Source organism: Phoca vitulina, unplaced genomic scaffold (genome assembly GCF_004348235.1).
Source record: "Phoca vitulina isolate PV1807 unplaced genomic scaffold, GSC_HSeal_1.0 scaffold8, whole genome shotgun sequence".
NCBI lineage: Eukaryota > Metazoa > Chordata > Mammalia > Carnivora > Phocidae > Phoca > Phoca vitulina.
Window position 1 is genome coordinate 32,810,856 of NW_022589711.1, and position 22,317 is coordinate 32,833,172.

Genomic DNA, 22,317 nt, shown 5'->3' on the forward strand with positions numbered 1-22,317 from the left:
AACTACTAATCTGTTCCTCAGTTCTATAATTTTGTCATTTCAAGAAGGTTACATAAATGGAGTCGTGCCATATTTGACCATTTGGTACGGGTCACCCATCATAATTCCCTTGAGATCCCTCTGAGTTGTGGTGCCTATCAATAATTTTTACTGTATCGCTATTGTAATTCATGGTATAGAAGTATTTCAATATGCTAAACTTTCAGCTGTTGAAGGACAGTTGGGTTGTTTCCAGTTCTTGCCTATGGCTAATAAAGCTGCTGTGGAACATTCTTGTACAAGTTTTTGTATGAGCCAAAGTTTTCATTTCTCTGTGACAAATGCCCAGGAGTGCAATTGCCGGGTTGGATGGTAATTGCATGCCCAGATTTATAAGAAACTGCCAAACTGTTTTCCAAAGTGACTCTGCCATTTTATATTCCCCCCAGCCATGTATGAGTGATTCAGTTTTTCCACCCTTTTTTTTTAACATTATATGACCTCAGTCTGTATGGATGATAAAATTAGTAAATAAATACATGGCCCATATAAGAACAGCTTGTAAAAAGTCAGCCCAAAAAGTCCAAAGGGTAAAAAGGCAGGGGTCATATAAAAAAAAAGCCATCTTATGCAACGCCCTCTCTGACTCGTCTCAGCTCGCAGAGTGGCCAGGTAACACAACAAAGGCTTCACGCTCCTAGAAAGCAGCCGCGGTGACCTAAAGCTTTGCTTGGTGTAAATTACAATAAATAATCTTTTCTTTCCAGAACAGGATTATGGCCTATAAAATGCTTCAAGTAGCCCTGTGTTCAACATTGCTTATAGGTAAGAATCCATTTCTTGTTTATTTATCATGTCTTTTACAATGATTAGGTTGATAGATAACCCCTTTTGACTTTTTCAAAGAAATGAACAAATATGTTTTATTCACAGATCAATTCTAGAGCATTGGGAAAACCCAACTGTCACGTCATGTGGTGGTTTTGAGCATGTTAGTGTTAATTGCGTGTGATCATTTTATTCCTAATTATGTATTCACATATTAACATGTCACTCTTGCTAGGAAATCTAGTTAAGGGCTGCCTCCAAAGAAGTGCTCTTGTGTCCTTGAACAAAGAAAAATTTCAAATGCCTTTTAGAAACTGTAATACTTACATAGTACCATTATGTGGAGACCTCAACGTACTTTGAGAGTGTGAATTCATTAACCTTTAGAGCAGGCTGTAGCCCAGAGAAGTGGTGTTTTAAAGACAAATCAAGGAAGGTACTGAAGGTCAGATGACTTGCTGCCAAACTGACCCAATAATTCAGTGACTTCTATCTGAATGGAACTGAGAGGTCGTTTGTTTTTCTTGTAACCAAAACTGAAAATACTTACAAAGGTGTAAATTATATTTACAGTTAAATCTCTACAATTTATAAATACTTCTGATGAAATGCTTACATAAGAATAAATTTCTACTTTTATGATCAACTTGAAACCCATGCAAAAAAATTTACATTTTTTCTTGAGGCGCGCACACACACACATACACAAATCAATAAAAGGATATAGGTATATACCTAAAATATGAATCTAGGTAAGTGTGTACATATATGTATGTGTATATAATTAGCCTTTTATTCTTAAGCATATAAATAATTTTAATAAAGAGTTTTAATCATCACTGTTATACTTTGCATTTGGGACATGTTTAAATAAATGATTTAGAAATTTTTAGCCAAGTTATTATTAGGCAATTATCACCAATGCGTGTGTAATCACACCTGGTTACAGCCCACATCTCCTGATGAAGAAAGTGAGGCTGGCTCAGTTTAAGTGAGTGTCGCAGGAACACACTGTAAATTGAAGTCATGGGCTAGTTATAATCCATCAGTCATTGCTTTGCTTTGCCTGCTGATCCATGCAGTTGGCTTTCCAGTGGGTGATGGTAGATTAGCACAAGGTGAAGAGCACTAGTGCTAGTCTACCTTCACCTGTGAACATGCAGAGTCAAAAATATCTGGCAAAAGGAAAACGGTCCTGCAAAATGCCTTTTAGAGACTTTCTTAAGAAACAAGTTGGAATTAACTTTAACTCCAGCTGAGATACAAATATGTCTACCTAGAAAGACAACTGGTTTGACTGATTTCACTTAAAAAAATAAAGAAATAAGATTATGTGGTTAAAGTTCATGAAATAACAAGTTGAGAATTAGAAACTAAGGACAGAGGAACACTGACATGGTGGGGTTAGCCCTTTAGATCTCAGGAAAGAAGCCTTTACTGCGTATAGGCTGAGTACACTTAAGTCTTTAGAATCAGATTCATTTGTTACACAGATAATTCATTTAACTGACATTTTCTAAATCATACAGCTCTCAAGTAGGAAATCATAGCTTGAATCAACTTTCTTCCCTTCTTCTCTTCCTCCTCCCATTTTTCATTTAAGAATGTAGCCTATTCATCTGCCCTTCCCTAGAGCTCTCTACGTATCCTAAGAAAACAACCATCTTAAAAAGTTTGTTTTTATATTTAAAAAAAGTTTCCTCAGATTAGTTGTCTAACAAATTACTTTTTTGTCCAGAACTTAATTTGAAGTAAATAGAGAAAAGATCTCTTTATCCATTTTCCTAATGGGAATGCTGAAGCCAAAAATGATGAAGAACCTTCCCCAAGTAATTACATTTATGAGCACAGTCCTCAAATCATTTTATTGATTTTCTTAAAATAGTAATTCATACACATTGGAACCGGTTCCCTGGTCAGAGAATTAGAAGTCCAAGTGTCATGATTTGATTAAAAAACAAAACAAAACCCCTCTCTTCAGCATTTAGGTCAAGAACTGCCTTCTCCTACAATAAAGCCAGCAAATATGAATACTACTCCTTTAAGTCTCTATTCTGTGGGCAGGAGCTTTCCATATGTTACCTTAAGTCAACTCTCTAATCACTGTGCAAATAAGTATCATGATTTTTATTTTACAGGGGAATTTAGGCTTAGAGAAGCTAAGTGATTAAGCCACACAGTTAATCCATGGTGGATGCCGGATTCACATGCAAATTCTACATCCAGCTCTTCTGAGAATGAAACCCTTCTTTCTGCTACGCAGACTGTCCCCTCTGGCACTGCCCTGCTGGATATGGGACATGTAGCTACGGAATGGGCAAAGGAGCACAGAGCAAGGCCTCCTCCTGAGAAAGGAATAAGGCCAATATCACAGCCCTTGGTTCTACAAGAACAGGCCAGGAGTTAGGGAGCTGGATGATTTTATGTGAGTAAACAGAGCCAAACTAAGAAATAACCAGAGGCTTTCTATGACAGTTTCTAGTTGTGGTGAGGGTAGAGAGAGGTTCTAAACTCATCTATTCCAGCTCCAGAAGGCACTCATCAAAATCAAACAGCCCCATTTCACACAAAGAAGAAATATGGAAAATACACGCATTTGGGACGTATTTTGCAAAGTAAATAAACCAGTCCTTGAAGCTGACCCGTATATGGGACAATTTGGAGGTTCATGCCCATATTGTTAACCTGTGATCAGATCACATGAAGTCCAAGTATGTCTTCTGGTTTTAGACAGGGGAAGAGAACTGCCTTTAGCCCGTTTCTCTAGCATTGTTCCAGCTCATACTTTTGACTCCATGCCTAGTAACCAAGAGCAATTTGTCTTGAAGGTTTTTGTTTGGTTGGTTGGTTGGTTTGGGTTGGGTTTTTTAGATGAGAGCTTTTAAGCTCATATTTTCTTCCCCTGGACCGAGTCAGCCCCTCCAGTCCCTCCATGTTTGCCTTCTGCACCATCCATAGAAGGAACGGCCCTTCTCAGTCATCCAGCCGCCCCCCACCATCCTGTTCCTTGGAGAGTCTGTATTTCTGGATATAGTTTTGGTTTATTTTATAAGAACTTGTTCTTAATTTTTTCTACTCACTTGGGCTTAAGATTGATCGATGCTCTCAAGAAAGTAAGTAGTGAGAATAAACTGGGAAATATCTAAGTTAGAGAAAAATATCAGGGCCTATGTCTAGATTCGTTGAGCACTCTGGGTGTTGCAGAAAAACCATTTATTTTCCTGTCCACATGGCATCATTTGTCATGATGCTGGAGTTGGAAAACCCATCAACACACACAAGCAATGACCCAGAAGGGGTTACTATTGAATCATACAAAACACTACCTTTCGTGAGTTACAAATTTCTCTGTCCACAAAATCAAAAGCTAATAAAAGATATGCCAGCTCCAAAATATGCCCCAGGGAATTACATGGTGGTGCATGCGAGCATGTATGTGGGTGTATTTTAGCGTGTTGCAAGCAGGTTAAAAAAGACTGAACTTAAATTCGAGTAATACTAGTTCCTGTTTACTTTGCAAAGTACTCAACACGCCAGCAGCTCTAACATCAATAAAGCCAAAGTTCCCTGAGTTAAAAGTTCATTTATGAAAGCATTTCATTAACAGTTTAGTAAGATGACCGGGTTTGAGAGCTGGTCCCAAAGTTCAGTGTCTTTCTTTTTTCCAGTTGACTTCCATCAGCTCTCTGCCCTCTAGCCTTTTGCTTCCCTGCTCCCTTTTTCCATGGCTTTTCACCTTTTTAAACTTTTGTTTTTGTAACTTCCCTTATTTTGTCTCTGCTTCCTCTGATTTCTTTGCTTGAATTCTCCCTTCTCTTTTTTCTTCAAACCCCAAATTTCTTCTCTCATTCTCTCTCTCATTAATTTTTATCTGAATTGCAGCAAAGAGAGAGAATCTATTCTAGTAAATATAACTCTTCTATCTTCCACCATAAATTTTTGGGTCAGTGACCAAAATTTAGAGTATGAAGAAAAAAGTAACTATTTCATATTTTATAACAAAAATTATTTACTTAACACGGAGAATAAAATATTCAACTTTAAAGATTTTATTTATTTGAGAGAGAGCGAGAGCACGAGCAGGGTGAGGGGCAAAGGGAGAAGCAGACTCCCCGCTGAGCCCAACGCAGGGCTGAATCCCGGGACCCCAAGATCATGACCTGAGCCAAAGGCAGACACTTAACCAACTGAGCCACCCGGGCGCCCCTAAAATATTCAATTTTAAGAATATGAACCTAAACATGAGTGTTTTAATTACTCACAAAATTATAACATTTCTCCTACAGTTAGCGAGATCTCAGGAAATTTTACTGTATTGCCAAGATGTCTGTAGAGACTGTTCTCCTGACCCTCTTTTGTCCTTAATTCCTCGTGACCATTTATACTTTAGTTTAATACTTAATTTATGTGCCTGGGCAGTTATTTCATCTTTTTTCTAAAGACATAAACATTTTAAGGGAAGGGATTAAGACTCAGTCCAATAAAAATAGCGAATAATAAATGTTATTCTTTCACTGGTTATGCTGAAAGCCGAGTGCTTTGCTTTCAGCATCCCATCCCTGAGTATGTCTGAGAACTTGCGGCGGGACTGTCATGCTTATTCTCCATCTCCGGCATCTCAGGCATCAGGCAGTACTGCAGAGAGATGAGAGAGACGTATCACCAGCCTCTAAGGGAAGTAGCTAGCTGTGGCCCATCCTGTGGATTTGCCAGGCATTTCTGTGTCTTCTGCCCCTGCTAAATCCCACCACGTTTATTCACAGACGTAGAATTCCTTCCCTCACGTAACCGTCTATGAATATCCACAGAAGTCACAGTCATGGCTTTCCAGGGGTGACAAACTCCTGCTGGTGGGAGCGCCCTGTCTGTGCTGGATTTTTTTCCCCCTGTTTCTTAGGGAGGCTCTGAGACAACAGACCTGTTGGATTCTCTGCACCACCTTCTGACACATAGAACTCTCACCCCCCTTCTTGGCCCGCTTTTGATCAAGTTGAAAAATAAACCAAAGATTAACATGGAAGGCAATCGGTTCCCTTTATTACTGAGAAAGGCTAATTTGGAAAATATAACATAGTATAAGATATAAAGGGCCTGGTGACTGGACCCCAGCATTTGGCAAATTTCATATCCAGTTGCAGGTTGCAGAACCAGAAGAGAAAGGGTGATCTCGGAGGGCAGCTAACTCTCAAGAGGAAGAAGGAAGAGCTAGCTGGACGTGCCAAGTTATGCCTCTTGGACTTACCAGTTACATGGGGGCACTGCCCCTTCTGAGAGGCAGAGTCTACAAACGGGAGAAGGGTGGCCTGAGGTTACTCTAAATGAGTTCACTCTCCAGGGAATAAACAGGTCTCTGCTATCAGCCTCTGTCCTTCCATTCTGTATCGCTCATTTCACATCAGGCTTTCTGATCTTTTTAGCATATAGGTTCCTACCACAAGGATAATCTTCACGGTCACGTGCACAGTATAAAGACTATTCAGTTATTTCTCCACTATCAAATTTAAAGACTCTTTTTCAGCCTTCTCTGGATGATGGCAAAATAGGGAACCCTTCCACTTCTAACTGTACAGCTTCTGTCACCAGCGTACAGCTCCTCGGCCCATGACGGGCACTCATCTCTGTGCATAAGGTGAATACATTTTTATTTGTATTGCTTTAATTATTGACTAGGTCTACTTTGACTTCTCTTTCACTTATTTCTGTCTATCTCAGTGCTGAATTTCTCAGCATGTAAGCTCCTTGGCAGTACTAGGAGCTATACCCATTTAGCATATTCTATATGCTTCTGATGCCCTAATACCATGCAGAGAAAGTAAGTTTCAATTAATGACCTATTGGTTATGAGTATATTCCAGTTAAAAATATTAGAGCTGCAAGAGATCTCAGTTGGCTTCATATGACTCAGAACAGGAAATGGAGGGACAGGAGTAACCAACTAATAACCCAACTAATCACGGGCAGGGCTAGGATAAGACCCCCCATCTCTGATCCTTCTTGGCTTGTGTGGCAAGAGCTGTGATCTCCAATGTCTCCATACTCTGAAGTGTCTGCCTTATTTCAACTGTACCGAATTTTCTGCTGAGGATATTCGAGACATGTTTAGATAGCAGAACTAAGCTTGACAGATCCTATTAAAACTATTATGATATGGGATGAAAGGAAGGAGGTTGTGTAGGGAGTTGGAAAGAAAAAGAGGAAGATTTTTTTATAGCTTATGATTTTAAAGTTTAAAAAAGGCATTAACCTGGCTGATACTGCCTACATTAAAAAAAAAATTAAAAACCAACAAAGTAATAAAACTCAGGGTTCAGTTTTCAAACCCCAGCAGTATTATAGAGGCTTACAAACACAAACTGTGATCTTGCTCTCACTAACTTTCAAGGTTGATCAGGCGGAATGAAAAAGGGAGGAGGAATTTCTCAAGCAGAGAGGATAATAGCATGCCCTTCTGTACTACTTGCATTTTATTTCAGCTCTGCCAATGACTTACTATGTGACCTTGAGTGAGTCATTTCATCTCTGTGTGTCAATTTTCTCACTTGTAAAGTAGGATAATAAATATTACTTTCTGTCTCTCTCGTGGGTGATGCTATTATCACCATCAATTAATATTTATTGGATGCCTGTTGGGCACATAATGCTGAGGTAGGTGCTTTGTTCAGGGGCAAGGGGGAGGGGGAGGGGGACATTGTATCAGTGAAACATTTTCCATGAGCAAAAAGAGAGAAGATTTACAAAAGACAGAATTATTAGAGCTTAAAATAGCTATGCTTTATATTTTAAGGCATGCTTCTCTGCCAAGATTTATGTAATAGCATTTTTTTTTCCTTAGCGATTGTATAATGCACCAGGACAATCATGGTGCAGAATATTGGTTTTACTTTTGGATGATTCCAAGTAACACTATCTTAAGTGGTTAATGTACTCTCTTTATCTAGTTGTGAATTATATCTTAAGCATAATTTATGTAGAAACATTTATTAGAGGCGTGCCTGTGTTACTTGGTGGGTTAAGTGGTCAACTCTTGATTTCAGCTAAGGTCGTGATTTCAGGTCATGGGATTGAGCTCCCGAGTCGGGCTCTGTGCTCAGCGGGGAGTCTACTTGGGCTTCTCTCTCCCTCTCCTTCTGCACATCTCCCTGCTCATGCGCGCTCTCTCTCTTTCAAATAAATAAATATTTTTTAAAAAAAGAAACATTTATTAGGTATTGATACTGGATCTTATTTGCCTAGACACTCTGTTTTGAAACCTCCCCTTCCTTTTTTTTTTAAACAGAATAAGAACAGGGGCACGTGGGTGACTCAGTCAGTTAAGCGTTTGCCTTTGGCTCAGGTCATAATCCCAGGGTCCTGGAATCGAGTCCCACATCGGGGTTCCTGCTCAGCAGAGAGCCTGCTTCTCCCTCTCCCTCTGCCTGCGGCTCTGCTTGCTTGTACTCTCTCTCTCTTTGTCAAATAAATCAATAAAATCTTTTAAAAATAATAAAATAAACAAGAAGAACACATTAAATGTGTAACACTGTAACAGACACCTTTTCAAAGAGAATGAAGAGAAATCTGAGAAGTTTCCTATGAACACATCTCAGTTAAAACCAGAACTTCAACGCTGGTCAGTGCACACCAGTGAGCCCAGTTCCCTGTTCTGTTCCAAGCAGTCCTGTCTTACCATTCCTGGTGTCACTCATCTGATTCAGGCCCTACTTATCTGTCCTCTGGACCACTAGAAGAGGCTCCAACCTGTGTCTCTCACTCTCTCTTCCTTTTACCATCTGCCTTCCAACACCACTGACAAAGGAGTTTCCAAAAGTATCTGTGAATGGATAAACAAAATGTTGGCATATATGTACAAAATATTATTTGGTCTTAAAAAGGAATGCAAAGCTGATATATGCTTCAACATGTATACCTTGAAGATATTCTACTAAGTGAAATAAATTAGACACAAAGGGACAAATAGTGCATGATTCCTCTTAGATGGGGTACCTACAATAAGCAAATGCATAGAGACAGAAAGCTAATGGTGGTGACCAAGGGCTGGAGGAGAGAGTAATGGGAATTGTTGAAGGGTACTGAGTTTCTATTTCGGGGGATGAAAAAATTCTTGAGATAGTGGTGATGATTGTACAACACTGTGAATGTGCTTGATGCCACTGAATTGTACAATTAAAAATAGTTAAAATGGCTTTACATTATGCATATTTTAATCATAATCAAACAAAAAAATTTTAAGTAAATCTGGTCCTATCATTTTCTTGTTCAGAAATATTAATGATTTGAAGAATAAAGTCCAAACTCCTTGGTATGACAGTAATAATCCCCCAACATTCTCTGAGCACATCCATACCTCTGCCCTACCCTGCAATCACATTGGCAAAGTGGGGGTCACTGAACCTGAGCCTTACTTTGCTCCTCTGTTCCTGTGCTCTCCAGTTTTCCTCAGCCTGGAGTACATGCTCTTTGTTTCTGCTCCCTTCTTCTTCACTGTGGAAACAGCCCATAACCTTGGACGCTCAACTCAAAACCAATTTCTCTGTGATCCCTCCACGCCAATATCAGAATTAATCACTTCCCCTTCAAACGGTCTGGTCACAGTATGTTTCCTTATCATTATTTATGAGCTCTGAATACAATATGAGTTCCTTAGCGGCAAGGGTTGTTTTTTGTTTATCTTTCTATGCAACGATGATTATCCAAGCAGGGACGAGGGTGAGGCAAGTGGAGAACTTACGGCACAAAATTTGTGTAAGCTTGAGAGCAAGTTTCTTCTATTTGTGGACTCACTTGGCTTCACCTGGGTCTCAGCTCTGGTGATTAGCAGTTTATCCTGACATCAGTAGGCACTCATAATGTATCGTATTAGTTATCTACTATGACCTAATAATTTCCCCAAACCATAGCAATTTAAAACAAGAAACATTTATCATCTTACAGTTTCTGAGGAATTGGGGAGTGGCTTGGGTCAGTGACTCTGACTCAGGAACTCTCATGAGATTACAGTAAAGATGTCAGTGAGGGCTATTGTGATCGAAGGCTTGACTGGAACGAAAGCCTTAGGTTCCCAGGTGGTTCGTTTGTGTGGCTGTTGGTGGGAGGCTTCAGTTCCTTGACAGACGGGCCTCTCTTCAGGGCTGCTTGAGCGTCCTCACAACATGGCAGCTGTTTCCATTAGAGCAAGCGATCCAAGAGAGGTGCGAGACAGAAGCTATAATGCCTTTTATGTGCTCGCCACAGAAAGCACACACTGTCATTTCCACAGTATCCTGTGGCTACACAGGTCCACCCTACTAAACGAAAGAAGACCACAGGGGATCTGAATACCAAGAAGGCAGTGGTCTTTGGGGGACATATTGGAGGATGGCTTCCACAGGCATGCTGGTTTGATTGTATTGAATTAGATGACCAGAAGCAGGCCAATATTACTACTATCATCTGTTACTAATATCTACTGAAAAGTTGACTTCTATCTTTTATTTTTAAGTCATGAATAACTAAAATTGCTAATATCCTATTAATAGATAATATGTCTGAGCCATTTTTTTATCTTCATCACTAGTAATATTTTGCACCCAGAGACAGCCTGATTGATGTATAATATCCACAGAGGTTGTCATTTTCAATAGGTAGGCAGTTAGAACCAGAACTTAGTGGGGTAACAAATTAAACTAGAAGTAATAGAGCTAATAACTAGAACCCTGCTTAGTGCTCAAGGTCAAGCTTGGAAAAGCATGAGATCATAAGGAATGTGTAAGTAATGATTGTCTCTTTTTTATAAATGCATAAGGCTTTTTTTTATTATTATTACTTTTCTTTGGCCCCAAGCATTCCTGTCTCTTAGTCATAATATTGCACAGTGGCTTTAAGGGGAGAATTCCATCTCCCTTTCCTACTAGCTATGTGGCCTTGAACATATTATTTAACTTTTGTGTGATGTAGTTACCTTTTCTGCAAAATGAGGTGATTGACAGTGCTACTTCTTAGGTTTGTTGTATTATATAAGGTTATTCAGGTAAAGTATCTTTTAGTGCAATGCTCAATAAATGTTAGCTATCATTATTATTTGTGTGTGACATCAATACACACACACACGCACAAATAATCTAGCTCCCTCTAACCATTGTCTTCTTACATCCATTTTAAAGATTCCCAGTGCCACATCATTCCTTCAGCTTAAAATGTAAAGTCTTGCTCCTTCTCCTATCCTGCTAAATTTAATCTTTTCTTTATGGAATAGATTCAGCAATTTTCCTGACCATGAAAATGTCTGTTTGTGCCCCAGAGCCCCGAAGTTCAATAAGGACACCTTCTCTTAAACTCCCTTAGCACAATCAAATCCTATGTTGCCTTGTTTTATTTTGAATCTTGTACCCCTCTCCCTCCTCCCCTACAGAGGAGAGGTTTCATATCTTATAGTTCACTATAACTCTGGTCAATAGAGTCTTGTTAATGATGAAGCAATAGAGTACTTAACATAACATTTGTAATAAATGCTTCTTTATCACAAGCAATGAACAGATTGCATTGTTACCACAAATAGGTCAGGGGTGTGTTCTTCCTTGATATTGATTCAAATTACAACTCTGAATGTGATTGTGTTTTATTTGGAAATGAAATATAATATAGACTGTTAAAATTTCAAGATACTAAAACAGTCTGGATTTTAAAAACAATCATCTTTTTTTTCCCCTTAATCCTGGACTGGGAAGGAGTACAAAATGCAAACTTCTTCAATTCAGTGATAGATCTATCAATACTAACAATTTAAACCACAGTGCCAGATTTGGAAGCAGTCTACTTCAAACTGAAAGATATGTTCTCTTTTGGAAGGCTAGGAAAGGAAGAATAAGATTGTTGACTGCCTGGTTTGAGCCAGATGGTTTATAGCCATTAATAGACCCAACCCTTACGGTAATCCTATATTATTGTGTTACTGCATTATTATTATAACTTTTTACATACAAGAAAACTGCAGCTTGGAGAAATTAAGCAACTTGTCCAGAAAAGTGATAGAGCTGCAATTTGAATCCCGGTCTGTGGGCTCCCGTGCAGGTACAGAAGGCTGTAAAAATCTTTTCCATCCAGCACATGGCTTTCATGCTGCACTATATGCAGGACACATAGGGTGGTGATAGCTCAGGGATGAGGGAAGGCTGAGGAGTGGTCATCTCCCTTGGCGCATAGATTTCTCAGGGCTCCCTTCTCAGGCCCCCAACCTCCCAAACACCACAGCTGTGTCTCTTTAAGAAGATAAACATTGAGATGTAAACTACTGCCTTAAAAGATGCTGTGCTCTTGGACTCTGAATTACAGGAGCGTTGGGAGCGCCATTTTTGTTGGAGGACCCAGCAAACCAGTTCCTACATCTCAAAAGACATATATATTTGCAGGATTACTGGGACCCAGATCAGAATCCAAATATGTGGGGCAACTCGCTGGCTGATCAGGTATTTGCATTAGAAACAATGCACCATCTATCTTGCTGAGTAAGCACTGCATCAGCAGCCATCAACCCAGTACCAGCCCAACCCACGAGTTTTTTCTCTCTAGCCACCCTGAGCTATAGCTGCCATTTCCTCCCCATAAAGTGGCTTTTGTCTGGTAAACTCCACCTCTTCCTTCAAGAATAAAATCAAATGTTCCCTCCTTTTTGAAACTTTTCCCTTCTTTCCTGGATGACATTTGTCCTTCTTTCTTTTCTCCCCTTTGCATGCCATTCACATGTGAATAGCTCTCTAAATGTCACCCTGGAATTAGTTGCTTTGTGCACCCAACCTCCCTTACCTAGGCTACAGACATAAGGTGCACGTCTTATCCATCAAGGTCATTATTCTCAGAAACTATCAAAATGACTGTTACTCAGTCAAATCTCAGTAGATTATTGCATGTTTGGGTGGGTGGATGAATGGATCACGGTCACATTTTCGTTCCCTTTCAGTTATTCAACAGCTTATTTTCCTCTGGGATAATTATGCAAAACTTTAATGTCATTCCTTCATTTGCTTGCCTTTTGTACACTTTTCTATTCATTTGTAAGTCTCACTCCAAGAGAAATAAAGAAGAAATGTGCCTTAGCCAGTTTTATTCCATGTTTACTTTTTTGATGGAAGAAACCCCAGGCCAAATAAAATTGCTGAATTGTCTGAGGATTTCAATTATTCATGATTTCCCTCTTAAAATTCAGCAATTTAGAAAACAAAAATGTATAACAAATTAATTAATCCCTTCACTTGTTTGTCCTTTATCTCTTCACACGTGTATCAGGCTCTATCACCAGGCTAGAGGGTTGTATAAAATCACTAAAAAAAATGGAATGTTCTTGTTTTTCTGGGGCCTGGGTCCTATCCTTACTCTGCCTGGCTGAGTTTTAACTGGTCTACCAGGATTGGCTCGTTTCTGGTTAGCATTTGCGATGAAAACCACCGGCTTGAATAATGCATCGAGTTTTATGCATGTTTTTCTCCAACAGGCATCATTTAGAGGTATTAAAACCAGACATTTGTTTATTTGGCAACTTAAATATTATATAAGTGGGTAGACTGTGTCTTCTTTAGGGAATACTGAAATTTTCAAGTATACTCCTGCCTCTAATTGTAGACCAGTGCTATGATCAAGTGACAGATACTACAATGTAACAGGAGACTACCACATTGGTTCATACAGTGGCCCCAAAATACCATAAAACACTTAAGCATTGAAGTATACAGGTCACTAAAAGTATGTTAACCAAACCTTATTGGGTATTATTCTTCCACTCTACTTCTCTCAGTCTTTTAGGATTATCTGTACAATAACCTAAATAACTGATATGGCATGTGCTCTCCATACTCAGAGATCATGACTTAAAGTTTCTTTTGTTGCAGGTTCATGAAACATGGACTGCTTTGAAAACAACAGCACAGTATTATCTGAATGTGAATGCCTTCACTTCTGACATATCCACTGCCCAGTAAATGTGCTTTGATGGTTAAACCAGGAGAGCAAAAACAGTGGGAGTCAACATGGCAATGGACCCAAACCATGGGCTTTGGAGACCTGGAGGCAAATCCATGCCATTTACAAGATTATTTAACATGTCCGTCTTGTGGAGCTGTGGAAAGGAATAAATATGAAAACCCAAGTAGAGACCTAGAATTAGAAGTTCTCAATAAATTGTAGCTCTTAAAATGAGAACTTAAATAATGACTATAGTAATAACATTTATCAAAAAGGGGCTTTTATGGACAAGGAAATAAAAAATAAAAAAGTAGTGTCATTAAAACTCACTGTTGATAGCTCACTTTCTATTGTCTGCTTTTTGAAAGCATTCTCTTTTTAATAAAAGGAAGAGGGAGGTCTCAAATGGAGTTGGTCCTCTCCTTTTTCTTCAATACTTTTCACTTTTTAAAGCCAGCCTATTTTAAGATCATGCTTTTGAAACTTTTCTATCAAAAGTGTATTGCTGAGTGCAGTAGAGAATACCATCTTAACTCTATTTGGGGGTAGATGATGACTAGGAACCCACTGGAAACATTCATCTGTAAGTGGAGACCTCCTTAGGAGTTTTGTCAAATTTGTGCAAGTTTTGCATTATAGTCCATAATATATTGATATTTATTTCAATTTGAAACAACATTTTTAACTTTCTGGCCAGGGACATTTATTACTGTTTTCCAATAAAACTGAAAAATTGACTCTAAAGAAAAGTGGACTATATTTGGTTTTACAATTGTCCTAAGCACTTTTTCAGCAGCAGGTATGTCAGAAAAATCAAACATGAAGAAGCTGCAATGTGAAGACTTCAGCCCAGCACTTTCCTCTTCAAGAGGACACTGGCACTCGGTATTCCCCACTTCCTATCCCCTGCCCTAGAGGCCTTTGCAGTGAGAAATTTGAGGCTGATGCATAATTTATGCACTTAACTATTATCCATTTCCAATACATACACAGAGATTTTTAAATCAAAGCACAACTGAATGGGCAAAAGAAAGAAGATAAATCATTTGGGTTTGCAGTAAGAAAGTTAAGATTGTACATGAATCCATCTCAGGGTTTCAACAATAGTATGCCTTTGCTACCACAAAGTTCCATTCTTTGATCATTTAATTAAAAAATTAGAGAATGCCCAAGTATTGATCAGCATTCTCCAGAGAATCAGAATCAATGGAATGTGTATATGCCGAGAAAAAGATTTATTGTAAGGAATTGGCTCTGTGATTATGGAGTCTGGCGAGTCCAAAAGCTGCAGGGTAGGCCAGCAGGCTGGAGACCAGAGAAGAACCAATGTTGGAGTGCAAGTCTGAAGGTCATCAGGCCAGAACTCTAGCAAAGAGCTGATTGTGTGGTTTGAATCCTAAGGCCATCTGTTGGCAGAATTCCCTCTTGCTCATGGAAGGTCAGTTTTTTGTTCTATTTAAGCCTTCAATTTATTGGACGGGTCCCATTCACATTATGGAGGGCCATATGCTTTGCTCAAAGTCCTCCAATTGAAATGCTAAGTTCATCCAAAAACACCATCACAGAGACATCCGGAATAATGTTTGACCTCATACTAGGTACAGTGGCTCAGCCACATTGACACATACATTAACTATTACAACCTAGATTAGGTTATTCAGAGTGTACATACGCGCACACACACACTCTCAAAGCTGTGATGGAAGCAACATGTGGAGGAGAAAAAGAAAAGGACTTTAATTCATTCATTTTGTTCAGTATAATACAAGGAAGAAGCTGGGTGAGTTGTGAGCCACCAATAGTGTGAAATTATGTTAGCTGCCAAGGTAATTTTGATTTATGGAGCACTAAAAAGCAGTTTTACCGAGAGGTTGTCATCAGATTAAACAAGCATGGAAATGGGGTTTCTTATTCAAACATAATTTCATGAGAAATTACTGGAAATTTATATGATACCAGAAAACAAACAAATGAAAGCATTCTTGGTCTACGTAAAATAATTTTTCTAGAAAGGCAACAGTTAACGTCCATACAGCTGAGCAAGAAGTGGTGAGTGTTCCATTTTTTTAGAGTATTTAGGTTTTTCTAGGACTTAAGAAAACCTAAGTACCACATATTTAGTGTCTACATGCAAAATTAGTTTCGACCAGAACAACTCTTAATTCAGTGCTTAAAAAAATTGATTGTATTGAGGGACCAATTATCTGGCTGACTCAATTTAACTGATTTTTTTTCAAAATGGTAAGTGATTTGTGTGTGTGTGGTGGGGGAGGGTGTCCTCTGATTTGCTTTAAGTCTGTATCTAATTTATAAACTCTATGTAAAAGTCTGCTTATTTCAAGGCTAAAGACCCATTTAACATTTTTAAGAACCCAGAACAAACTACAGCAATTGCACAATATTAGGAAAAATAGAGATCAGAAACTACCCCTTTCCTCACTTCCTGAGACTCTATATAGACTCTGCAACTGGATGTTCTCAGGTTCTACTGCAGCATTAAGAACATAAATGCACCTGGGACGCCTGGGTGGCTCAGTCATTAAGTGTCTGCCTTTGGCTCAGGTCACAATCCCAGGGTCCTGGGATCGAGTCCCACACTGGGCTTCCTGCTCAGTGGGGAGCCTGCTTCTCCCTCTGTCTCTGCTGCTCCCCCTGCTTATTCCCTCTCTGTCTCTGTAAAATGAATAAATAAAATCTTAAAAAAAAAAAAAAAGAACATAAATGCTCTGGGGTGTCTGGGTGGCTCAGTCAGTTAAGTGTCTTCCTTCAGCTCAGGTCATGATCCCGGGGTCCTGGGATCGAGTTCCAATCCCTCTTGCCCATGCTTGCTTGCATGCATGCATGCTCTCTCTCTCTCTCAAAAAAACAAAACCAAACCAAAAACCATAAATGCTCTGGTGACTCTGAATTCTTCTGAAGTAAGTTTCCATTCTGAGGTCTAAAGGGAAGCAAGCTAAGGCCGGTCCTACAGATGCCATTTTACAGATAAAAACTAAAAACCCAGAGACTTCCTTTTCCCCTTCCACTATGTGAGGATGTAGCAAAAAGACATCTTTCTATGAACCAGAAAGTTGGCCCTCACCAGACACCAAATCTCCCGGCACCTTGATTTTGGACTTCCCAGACTCCAGAACTATAAGAAATAAATTTCTGTTGTTTATAAGTCACCCAGTCTATGGCGTTCTGTTATAGCAGCCTGAACAGACTAAGACACTTTCTTATATCAGTAGCAGGACAAACAAATAAGATGCGACATAATTTATCTACATGCTGTCCAGTGAATTGATAAGAGAACTGAATAAGAACTCAATAATATTTTTCATTTCTGGACTTCAGTTTCACCAACACATCAGAGTCAATCCCAAAAGATATCCATCCTCCTGTGCCAATTCATTGTAATTTAAATAGAATAACTAATGGATGGGAGTACTGTACATATAGAACAAATTAAAAATGAAGGTATTTATTTTCATGTGTTGATTTTACTTATTCCTCGAATTGATCTAAAACATCTCAGGCAACTGAACCAGGCAAAGAATATATATATCTCACACTGTTATCTTCAATGATAGTGACAGCCGGAATTAATTTTATTGAAAGTAATTTAGCATTGACTGGTTAAATATACAAACCACCAGTCTGAAGCAGAGATATTGCCAGACTCCTTCAAATCAGAGACAAAAAAATACATAAATGTTTGTGGAGATTACATCACAAATTGGAACTGTCTTGGAAGGCCGTTCAAATGTAAAAAAGAAATAAATTATCTAAATTCAAAATATTTTATCCCATCCATCAGTGACAAAAGCTGCAGCATTTTCTTCTTCTGATCATAATGTGAGAAACCAAGCTAATTATTTTTTAACAGATAATTTCAAGGAAGGTATGCCTTCATAGCCCCACCCCCTTTTGCTCCATCAAAAGTATATTTTACAAGGGATTCTTTGATGATCTTTAATCAGGCAGTAACTACAGAGAGAAAAAAAATTACCAGGATTTGTAGAGTTGAAATTTTAAATACCTTTAAATACCATACATAGACTCTCCAACATTTTCCTGAGAGACTTTTGTTTAATTCCTGGTTCTACCCCTTCCTTGGGGGAAGCGAGGGATGTAACCGGTATTTAAGAATGTAGCCTCTGGAGCCAGAGGCCTGGGGTCATAGCCCCCTCCTGTGGCTGAGTTTCCTATCTCCGAAATGGAAATGATAAAAGCACCAGCCTCAGCCTCAGTCAAGTGGAGTGGGGCTTGCAGGAGCTAAGCTTCTGGCACATAATAGTCCCTCTACAAACACTTGCTTGCAATAATAGAATGTACATTATCTCCACTTTGTTTTTCAAAATAGTGTTAACTGTTAGGAAAAATTTTCATCTAATAAACACCCAAGGGCTATTGCTCATTTTTTTTTTTTTTTAAGCTAGAAACAAACCTGATTATGATAGCAGTGTTAAAGAAAATCCCACCAGGGACCGCAGACAACAATTTTGTTTTATCATCTGAATTGCAGCTTTTTGATTCACATACTACCACAAATCACTTTCCCTTAATACGCCATAAAATGGTTACCCAAATGACGACAAGCAAGAAATTAAAATTCAGGGAGCTCTCAATAGTTGGTATTTCCAAACAGATTAATCTTACTATTGTTCTGCTTTTCTAAAGAATCTCAAACAGCTCTCCCACAGCTCTACATTTGTGAGCTTGTATGTTTGAGGCGCTACGACTACCTTGTGCTGGGGGGCCAAAGAGGAGTGGGATCAGTCCCTGCTCCTCAGGCTCTCCAGGGCCTCACAGGGCACTGAGGAGTCTCCATATGCACACACTCTAATGACGGCAGGGCCACAACACCAGTTAAAGCAGCAGAAGGCTCTTGATGCCTGCCTGGTACCTGCCTGGTACCTGCCTGGAGCTCTGATCTCCTCCTGGACTGCTCGCCCTCTCACTAACAAGTGCCAGTCGTCATGGCCTTCACGTTATGGTAAAGCAGGCCAAGTTTGCTCCAACCTCAGAGATTTATGCTTCCCTCTGCCTGGACTACACTTCCTAGGAAGTTCATGAGTTGGCTTCTTGAGATCATTTAGATCTCAGCTCAAGGGTTCCTCCTCAGAGAATGCATCCCTGACTAACTGGTCATAAGTAGCTGAATGTAGTGGCTTCAGCCACATGCATTGATCATCTTGCTTTCCTGTAGGCCGGAAGTCCAACATCGGTGCCACGGGTGCTGTCAGCAGGGCTGCATTTCTTTCAGGACCATCCCGGGGAGGATCCGCTTCCTTGCCTTTTCCAGCGTGTGGGACACTTCATCCTGTGGCTCATGGTCCCTTTCCTTCATCTTCAAAACCAGCAATGCTGCATCTTCTGCCCCTTCTTCCATCATTTTCTCTCTCTGACCAAAGCTGGGAAAACGTCTCCTCATTTAAGAACTCGGGCTTTGGGGGCACCTGGGTGGCTCGGTCGGTTGGGAGGCTGCCTTCGGCTGGGGTCATGATCCCAGGGTCCTGGGATTGAGTCCCGCGTCGGGCTCCCTGCTCGACGGGGAATCTGCTTCTCCCTCCCCCTGCTCTTGAGCTCTAGATTTTCCTCTCTCTCTCCCTCTCAAATAAATGGATAAAATCTTAAAAAAAAAAAAAAAAGAACTTGGGCTTTGATTGGAACCACCTGAATAATGTACCATGTTCTCCCCAAGATCCTTCACCTTAATCACGTCTACAAAATCCTTTTTTTGTAGGATGTGTAAGACCACACACTCATAGCCCAGGATTAGGAGGTGGACATCTTTAGGGGCTTGTTATTCTGCCTGCCACACTTCAGCTTCCAGCAGTCCCTGTCTGCTATGTGGCTTTTTCCTTTCTTGCTGTTTTTTATAGCACTACATGAAATTCTCTTGTTTGTTTATTTACCTATAATTTATTTATTATTATGTATTTCTTTATTAGGTGAAAGTCCCCCTTCCCTCCATTTCCTCTACACTATTCTATATTCTGGAAAATAAGAATTTGATCTACCTTGATCACAGCGGCATCCCCAGCCCCTGGAGTGGCAACGGGCACAGAGTAGGCACTAAGTGAATTCTTGTTGAGTGAATAACTAAAGTCCACCATGGTGATTGACGTAAGCTTTAGAAAGGACATGCTGCCTAATTTAAGTCCTAAAGGTAAGTAAGGAGATTATCGAGTGAACTTTACAGCCTGTGTAGGAGAGAGTAGAATCACCAGAGAATGACAACACTGCGCTTGAAGGTGTAGCCAAGGACGAGAAGCTGAAAAAAATGAGTCAGAGGCAAATCATCAAAATCTTTTCAGACTTCGTCTTGCATGTACTGAGAGCCATTGAAGGATTTTACACAGAGGAGTAATTTGCTTGGCTCTGCAGTTAGAAAGATACTACGCCATCGGTGTCATTGTCAACGAAGATTATCTGGGGGAAGGCCAAGTGGGAGGCTGGGAAGTGAGTTTTGTCCTATCTTCCAAGGTTTTCGCCAATGAACCTGATAAATGAGTGAATGCTGAAGTGTTAATAGAAAATTGTTAGTAGAAAATCCATCTCTTCTTCTAGGTAATGCGTATTATAAGAGTTGACCATTGGAGACCATTTTCTCCTTTCCCCTCCAACTGGGTAAGATTTGGGGAAGCATATTAGGTTGCCTTCTTAAGATTTTCTTGAAATTGGTAAGAGGACAGGTTATATAAGAGCCCACTACCATTAAAAAAAAAAAAAAAGATTCAGTTTTATATGTTCCAGTCTAGCAATGTCATCCAAAGTTACATTTGGCAAGACATTCCAGCTGTCTTTTTCTCACTTGCTTCAACAATACAATGGTCTAATCAAAACAAAACAACACTGCTGCATAGAGACAGCTCATAACAAGTGGTAAGGGAGAGAGACGAGAGTCAAAGATGACAGCACAGTTTCAAATGCGGGTGACATGGGTAATGAGGTTTCAAAAACAGAACTGAGAGATGACAGCAGGAAACTCTGATAGGTTCATGAGGTCAGGAGATGATGTGTTCGGTTTTAAACATTTGGTTTCATGCTCCATTCTCATTTCATTCTACTATCTACTCAGATCATATTAAGCACAAACACAGGTGTTAGATTTGGGGAGTTATAGACTCACTTCCTAATCAAAGATTTTCATATGAAAGACAATCGACTAACGCTACTCTGGCAAAAGCAAAACAAGCAAGACACCAAACAAGTAAATAAAAAACCCAAGGTATTTGATAAGTAGCAAAACCTTTCCCTCACCTTTTTCCTCTTGTCTCTCATTTCCCAAGTGATTAATTTTGAAAATTTAACAAAATACATGAAAATTCAAATATTAATAGTTTTGGATTCTATTCCTCTTGAGTTTAAAAGAAATAAGTTGTTTTAAAACAATAGTTTCATAGAAAACACTAAATTTTATGCAGTTCTTTATCTGAGCAAAAATAATCATGACCTTCCTCATTGTTGATGTTTAAAACTGGTTCTTTAGATTAATCATGATTGATACATTTTAGGGGACCAAAGTTAGAGAAGAGGATTTAACTACTTTAACTTAAACACAAAATGATTTATAAAATTAAGGCATTCATCAGAAAGGATGAATACCCAACTTTTACGTCAACATGGATGGGACTGGAGGAGATTATGCTAAGTGAAATAAGTCAAGCAGAGAAAGTCAATTATCATATGGTTTCCCTTACTTGTGAAACATAAGGTATAGCATGGAGGACATTAGGAGAAGGAAGGGAAAAGCAAAGGGGGGGAAATTGGAGGGGGAGACGAACCATGACAGACTATGGACTCCGAGAAACAAATTGAAGGTTTTAGAGGGGACGGGGCTGGGGGGATGGGTTAGCCCAGTGATGGGTATTAAGGAGGGCACATACTGCATGGAGCACTGGGTGATATAGAAGAAAACAATGAATCATGGATCACTACATCAAAAACTAATGATGTATTGTATGGTGACTAACTTAATAAAATTAAATTAAATTTTAAAAAATAAATAAATAAATAATAAAATAAAATTAAGGCATTGCTAGTTGTATATTAAGGACTACATGAATTAGTGATGATCTGAGAGAAACAAAAAGAATGAGAGAACTGCCCATATTGAATACTGGGCGCGAGGATGGTGAGCAACAGAGACTCATTCATTGCTGATGGGAAGCCAAAAGGGTACAACCACACTGGAAGACAGTTTGACAGTTTCTTTTTTTTTTTTTTAAGATTTATTTTTTTATTCCAGAGAGACAGAGTGTGTGTGTGGTGGGCATGAGGAGGAAGAGGAGCAGAGGGAGAGAATCTTCAAGCAGACTCTCCACTGAATGCAGAGCCTGGTGTGAGGCTCGATCTCATGACCCATGAGATCATGACCTGAGCCAAAACCAAGAGTCAGATGCTCAACCAACTGAGCCATTCAGATGCCCCTTGACAGTTTCTTATAAAGCTTACACATGGACTTATTATGTGATCCAGCAATCACACTTGTAGGTATTTTCCCAAGTTAAAAACTTATATCCACATGAAAACCTACATATGAATGTTTATAGCAGCATTATTCATAATATCCCCAAACTGGAAGCAACCGAG

General features: G+C 39.4%; 1 protein-coding gene across 1 annotated transcript; it reads left to right on the plus strand.

The window, feature by feature from the left end:
* Positions 1-671: 671 nt before the first annotated feature.
* On the plus strand, positions 672-13,823 carry CUNH3orf85 (chromosome unknown C3orf85 homolog). The gene is made up of 3 exons (XM_032406917.1): positions 672-804; positions 12,115-12,248; positions 13,665-13,823. The coding sequence occupies exons 1-3, from the start codon at positions 756-758 to the stop codon at positions 13,752-13,754; spliced, it is 273 nt and encodes a 90-aa protein (XP_032262808.1). The 5' UTR covers positions 672-755; the 3' UTR covers positions 13,755-13,823.
* The last annotated feature ends 8,494 nt before the right edge of the window (positions 13,824-22,317 follow it).